This window comes from Meleagris gallopavo (genome assembly GCF_000146605.3).
Source record: "Meleagris gallopavo isolate NT-WF06-2002-E0010 breed Aviagen turkey brand Nicholas breeding stock chromosome 1 unlocalized genomic scaffold, Turkey_5.1 Chr1_random_deg7180001274181, whole genome shotgun sequence".
NCBI lineage: Eukaryota > Metazoa > Chordata > Aves > Galliformes > Phasianidae > Meleagris > Meleagris gallopavo.
Genome location: NW_011093131.1, coordinates 1 through 6,715, shown reverse-complemented (window position 1 = coordinate 6,715; position 6,715 = coordinate 1). Strand labels below are relative to the sequence as shown.

The 6,715-nt window shown below is 54.7% G+C and overlaps 2 protein-coding genes across 2 annotated transcripts; one reads left to right on the top strand and one right to left on the bottom strand.

The window, feature by feature from the left end:
* Positions 1-3: 3 nt before the first annotated feature.
* LOC100539639 (acrosin-like) lies at positions 4-2,417 on the top strand (the record flags this gene model as incomplete). Its single annotated transcript, XM_010726306.2, is given in 6 exon segments — positions 4-56; positions 131-328; positions 831-1,096; positions 1,351-1,508; positions 1,918-2,239; positions 2,242-2,417. Coding segments are annotated over 6 exon segments (1,155 nt in total), but the record flags the coding sequence as incomplete, so codon positions are not given.
* Positions 2,418-3,340: 923 nt separating this feature from the next.
* Positions 3,341-6,709, bottom strand: LOC100539487 (RAB, member of RAS oncogene family like 2A). Its single transcript, XM_010726305.2, has 5 exons — positions 6,608-6,709; positions 5,181-5,292; positions 4,313-4,410; positions 4,042-4,125; positions 3,341-3,758 (listed from the first exon to the last, which is right to left on the bottom strand). The coding sequence occupies exons 1-5, from the start codon at positions 6,647-6,649 to the stop codon at positions 3,678-3,680; spliced, it is 417 nt and encodes a 138-aa protein (XP_010724607.1). The 5' UTR covers positions 6,650-6,709; the 3' UTR covers positions 3,341-3,677.
* Between the last annotated feature and the right edge of the window lie 6 nt (positions 6,710-6,715).

Sequence of the window (6,715 nt, the reverse complement as noted above, 5' to 3'; positions counted from 1 at the left end):
CTCGCGGTGCTGCTGGCCGCCTGCCGGCCCGGGCACGGCTTCTCCGGCGGCTGCGAGTGAGTGGCCCGGCGGTGCCCCGTGGGGAGGGACGGCGGTTCAGACGCGAAACCTGACGCGTTTCTGCTTGCAGCACCTGCGGGCTCCGGCCCGTGGCTTATCACTATGGTGGGACGCGCGTCGTGGGCGGCACGGATGCCCCGCAGGGCGCCTGGCCGTGGATCGTCAGCCTCCAGAGTACGTGGTATGCGGGCACGGGACACATCTGTGGAGGATCCCTCATCACGCCGCAGTGGGTCCTCACGGCAGCGCACTGCTTCGACCACGCAACGTAAGGGCCGTCCCCTTCCCTGCGGCACAGACGGTGGGCGCTCCTGGGTGCCTTCCTGGCGGTGCGTGCCACGGCTTCCAGCAGCCCTTAGCTCAGTAATCCTCGTGCCCAAGGCACACCTGGGATGTCACAGCCCTTGTAGGACCGCTTTCCTCCCTGCTGCATTTGTAGGGATAGCAGGGAACTGGAGAAATGGTTGGAAGGTGAGGGAGGGCAGCTTTCAGTTGGCTGTCAGGGGGAAGTTGTTTGCTGTGAGAGTGGGGAGGTGCTGGAACAGCTGCCCAGAGAGGCTGTGGATCCCCGTCCATCCCTGGAGGTGTTCGAGGCCAGGTTGGATGGGGCCCTGGGCAGCCTGGGCTGCTGTGAGATGGGGAGGTTGGTGGCCCTGCATGGCACAGAGGGGTTGGAGCTTCGTGATCCTTGGGGTCCCTTCCAACCCTGACCATTCTGTGATTGTGATGTTGCCACGTTTCTTCTGAGCTTTTCTCTGCCCTTCTTCCAGCCCTGACACACCGTGGCACGTGGTGATCGGGGGCCACGATCTGAAACGCCTGGGCCCCGAAGCTGTCGTGCGCAACGTGGTGCGGATAATCCCACATGAATACTATCACAGAAACACCATGGCTAACGACATCGCCCTGCTTGAATTGGACCAACCCGTCCACTGCAGCTACTACATCCAGCTGGCCTGCGTGCCCGACGCCTCGCTGCAAGTGTCAGAGCTCACAGACTGCTACGTCAGTGGCTGGGGACACATGGGGCTGAGATGTGAGTACACAAAATGCAGGGGTGTCCCGAGTGAAAGCTTGGCATGCTGCCCAAACGGCCTCCCTGATGGCAGGTAGGAACCCGGTGACACCACGGGGACGCATCCATAGAGAGGTGTGGGTCTGAGCCGTTTCCCGACGCAGGGAAACGTCGGTGCATCTCGGACACAAAGTCAGGACGTAGGGAAGGGCTCCACCCACACACGGGATAACAGGCAGGGAGCTGACGGTGCCCATTCTGCTCTGTGCTCACAGCTCTACAGGAATACGTCGAACCGTACCGTGTCCTGCAGGAGGCCAAGGTGCAGCTCATTGACCTCAACCTCTGCAACAGCAGCCGCTGGTATGCTGGGGCTGTGCACAGCCACAACCTGTGTGCTGGTTATCCGCAGGGCGGCATCGACACCTGCCAGGTAGGAGCTGCACGCCAACACACAGCTCTGCTCTCCTTGCAAGCCACCCTCCCAGCGCTGGGCGCCCAGCGGAGCTCCCCTCCCCTTCCCACCCGCAGCTCCTCACGCAGGCTCCCTGTACCCCACATGCCTGGGACTCTGCCCAGAGAGCCCCCCTGGAGCCCTGCAGGTCTGGACCCAGTCCTGGAAAACCCCTCTCCCCCACGGCCTGGATCACCGCACAGAGACGAGGGAGGGAGGGCGTTTCCAGGCCCGCGGCCCCCTTCCAGAAGCCTTTTTAGGCTCTGGAACCCAAGCAGAGCTTTTCTGTGCGGGGAATGTAGCTCTAGGGAGTGCTGTGAGAGGGGAGCCAGCTCTGCTGCTGACGTGGCCACCCAGTAACACTTGGGGCTCCTCTCCTCCACCACAGGGCGACAGCGGTGGTCCTCTCATGTGCAAAGACAAAACTGCTGACTACTTCTGGCTCATCGGTGTGACCAGCTGGGGGAAAGGCTGTGGGAGAATACAGCAGCCCGGAGTCTATGCCTCCACTCAGTACTTTCGCAACTGGATCCTGGTGCAGATGGGATTGCTTCCAGCAGAAGCGCCTACTTCAACACCATACCCAGTCTATATCTCGACCTCCTACCAGAGGCCCAAACCAACATACTCAAGCCCATTCAGACCGTGCCCATTTCCACGCCAGAAAGTCCTGGATTTCTTTAACCTGCTCCAGGAGCTCCTGCAGAGCCTTTGGGGAAGCAAGGCTTAATCAGCTGCACGGCGCAGAGCAGCCTGCAGTGCACCACCACCCCTTTCTTTGGGATAATGCCCAATGGCAGCCCATCTCTGTCCCACCCGCCCTCCTCCGACTGCACACAAACGCTGAAGTTTACTCAGCTGGACAAATAAAGCTTATTTTCACAGCTACCCGTGTCTCTGCTCAGTTCAATCTCCTGTGCCGGGCAAAGGCTTCCATACCCAGCACCGCAAAGCGAGGCTGCGTGCAGACTGCAGGCCACGAAAAGGAGAGAGCGGTCCATGAGGGCTGCAGTGTGCCTGCTCAGGGGGAGGGCACAAGGGACAGGTTGTAGGTGAGCAGCGGTCTCGGGGACAGCAGCTGCAACATCAAGTGTCTCTCAAGTGCCAGATACTGGTGAGCTGTGGGTGTGGGGGTGTGTAATGCACCAGGCAATTTAATGCCGGGCCAGCTCAGATGGCAGGAGACCCAATCTGGAAAGAGCTCGTGGTGCCCCACTGAGCGTGCAAGGAACTGATGACACCCAGCCCCCAGACGTGACCTGGATGCAGTTTCCATGCTGTTGTTTGAAGGATCTGTAGACTTGCTCTGCAAACCTAGAGAGCAAAGCCGCATCTAATTGTCGCTGCTGACCACCGGTCCCAGAAACTGCAGAGGCACTCATGGCCACGTTTCTGCAAGGGCACCACTCCATCCGTGTCAACGTGCTCTGCCAGCCACATCAGTGTCCTGGTGTGTCTCTGTCTGCACCTGGAACACACAGCACGTCACCACGTGGGAGCAGCAGCAGCCACAGCCATCAGCCTGGGCTGGGAGACGCCTCCTGGATATGAGACCACACCATTAAGTGGACCTACAAGGACAAATTCCATACGTCTCGAAGTCTACTGGATCTGTCTGGCCCACGGCAGAATGGAGAAGGGAAACTCAAAGGAACCCTACAAGGGGTGCAAAGGAACTCACAGGGGTGCACGGAGGCAGCGCTGGCTGGGCTGCGAAAGGAAGGGGAGGGCTGGTGGTTGGACTTGCGTTGTGCAGCAACTGAACTGCCTCATAACAAAACTGCAAAAAGAACCCAGACTCAAACCTTTTCCTTTTTCTTTTTCCTTTTCTTTTTTTAAAAAAAGTCTTTAGTAACTATTTTCTCCAGTAGGTACCATAAAGTCTCTGGGCAGGACCCCTCCCTGCAGGTACAGGAGTGGCTCAGCTCTCCCAGCAAGCTTTGTCTTGAAGAAGCACACAGATACTCCCACTGCTGCCTCGGCTGTGATGCACAGGGAGTCAGGGCCCAGCCCAGGGAGATCGAGCCCAGTCTCCCCATCACCAGAGATCTCAGGGCACGAGAAAAATCGCTTTCCTCTGCGGAGGTGAACTCTAAGCAGCCCCTGACAACTGGAGCAGAGAGAAAAGATGGACTCCAAGTGCGGTCCTTAGGAGGATGGGGGCTTTTCTTCAGGGCAGCTCTCCTCTTGATCCGACAAATTCTCACTCCTCTTCTCCAGGTCAAAGCTCTGCAAAGAAGTAGGACAAGAAAATGCTGAAGAGCACGACAGCTACACTCTGCTATGGCTTTCAAAATCAGGTTAAAGCAGCATAAGCTCTTCAGAGGGTCACCACCTTACCCCTTCCCACCTAGATATGAGCAGCACCCAAACCCAGCGCTGCCAGCATAAGGCAAATCTTTCAGTTCCTGTGAAATTTTCACCCTTTGGTACAGGCTCTGCTTTCCCCAGGGGGAAGAGCTGCCAACCACCTCAGGTTCTACACCCTGCACTCCTTCCCCTCCTTCCTTACCTCCAGTTCTTGCATGACCTCATCCATGAAATCTCCCGAATTCTGTTTGTAAGTAACTGCCAGCTTGATAGCATCATTGAAGAGCTGACAAGAAAGAGAGAACTTTGTCGCTCAAAGCAAAGTGATGGGATTCTTTAATGTATGAAAACTGTTCCCATGGGGGAAAAACCCAACTCTACAACTACTTATAGTCAGTGGGACTGCCCCACTTCCTACTCCGTGCTCATAGCAGTCTCCATGTACAGAGCTGAGACACACAGCTGTGCTTTACCTTCACTACATTGGTGCCATCTGCAGCAGACACAAAGTAAAAGGGCAAACTGAACTTCCGGGCAAAGTTGAAGCTTTTCTGGGTCATCTTCATATCCGCTGAGGGGAAAAAAGAAATGGAGAAACAGTCAGTAAGGCACTGGTATGGAAAGAATGGGAAATGGGAAACGGTTGGAAGTTGAGGAGGGCAGATTTCAGTTGGCTGTCAGGGGGAAGTTGTTTGCTGTGAGAGTGGGGAGGTGCTGGAACAGCTGCCCAGAGAGGCTGTGGATCCCCGTCCATCCCTGGAGGTGTTCCAGGCCAGGTTGGATGGGGCCCTGGGCAGCCTGGGCTGCTGTGAGATGGGGAGGTTGGTGGCCCTGCATGGCACAGGGGGGTTGGAGCTTCGTGATCCTTGGGGTCCCTTCCAACCCAAACCGTTCTGTGATTCTTTCTGTGAAAGAATGCCAACAAATGCAGGGATGGTGGAACAGATGCAGACCAGAACCTAAAGCAGCTGGCAAGGCCTCCTCTTTGCAGTACAAAGCCATGCGGACCCTCCACAAAAGCTACAGGGTTTTAAAAGCTACAGCAGCACCAGGCAGCTGACAAGAAGACAAAGGAAGGGATGGGCTCTTGTTGCTTTATTCGTGTGCTTGATGCAGCCTGGAGGAAAGGCCTTCATTAGTGAGAAGAATCATGCCCTAAGCTCTAGCACTGAACCAAATGAACCTCCATAAACCTGGCTGTTTATTTGGTAACATACAGCCCTGAGGCACTAATCCTCAAGGATGTATCTGGACCCACAGAAGCATCTCATTCCTTCCCAACCAGACAAGAAGAGAACACCTTCACAGTCCTGAGGAGCTACAAGAGGAAGGCACACTCACCATCAATTTTGTTGGCCACCACAATGCAGGGGATCTCCGGGCGAAATTCCCTCAGCTCCTTGTACCAGTTGTTCAGGTTCTTGTAGGTGACTTTCCGCTGCACATCAAACACCTTCCAAAAAAGAACCAGCTATCACAGGTGCAACAGGACGGCTCCTGATAACCCACTGCACCAAACACGTGTACAGAACGCAGAATTCTCCCAGGAGGATGTCATGGGAAACTGCTCCTTGTTAGAAAGCACAACAGAGAAAAGGGAGAAGATCCAGCAAGCCCTGGAAAATGCAGCCAGGCTTTCTCTTTGCATGATGCAGGCAACAACCCCTCGTCTGCCTTTACATTCTTAGCACCACGACAGTGAACAAGCACTGGGACAGATCTGTTCTGCTGTCAGGGTCAGATGTGAGGATTCTCCATTATAACAATTATATTAAACCATCAGTGGAGTTGGCTGATAAAGATACAGCAATAAAGATATAGTGAAGAGTTAGAGCAACAACACAGACCAAGAGACAAAGTAGACTAGGAGTCAGGAAACAACACTCGTGTGAGCTATAAAAATGGGAAGCTCAAAGCACGTGGAAATAAGGAGGGCAGATTTCAGTTGGCTGTCAGGGGGAAGTTGTTTGCTGTGAGAGTGGGGAGGTGCTGGAACAGCTGCCCAGAGAGGCTGTGGATCCCCGTCCATCCCTGGAGGTGTTCAAGGCCAGGTTGGATGGGGCCCTGGGCAGCCTGGGCTGCTGTGAGATGGGGAGGTTGGTGGCCCTGCCTGCAGTGGGGGTTTGGAGCTTCGTGATCCTTGGGGTCCCTTCCAACCCAAACCATTCTGTCATTCTGTGAATGCAGTACTCTGCAGAACACGTTAAGACAGTTTTGTACTCTACAATTCAATACATCAGACACAGAAGAAGATAAGAGTGCCCTCTCCCCCACATGCCCTCTGACAGGACTGCTTCCAAGGAGCTGCATTTGGTTGTAAACACCACATTACTGGAAGTGCAGTGATGACAGAAAGGAAATTGAGAAGGAAAAGAACTCAGGGAATGCAGTCAGAGCACTGCAGGAATTAAGCAGAACACACCAACCACACTGGCTTTGTCAGGTAAGAAAACAAGGAACAATGTGGGAAAATTGTAAAACAACTGGAAGAGATAAAAAAAAAAATAGTACAGTGTAACTGTAAAAAGTAACATCCAGGCCAAACATCAGCTGGGACTTGTCAGCCAAAATCCCACCAGATCACAGAACCACAGGATGGCCTGGGTTGCAAAGGCCCACAGTGCTCATCAGTTCCAACCCCTGCTGTGTGCAGGTCGCCAACCAGCAGCCCAGGCTGCCCAGAGCCACATCCAGCCTGGCCTCGGATGCCTGCAGGGATGGGATGAGCATCCACAGCCTCCTTGGGCAACCTGGGACATCACCCTTACCATGATACAAGCGTGAGCTTTGTGGTAATAGGAGGCATGCATGCTCTGGAACCTCTCTTGTCCAGCTGTGTCCCAGAAATCTGTAAGATAAAAAAATAAATTAAAAAC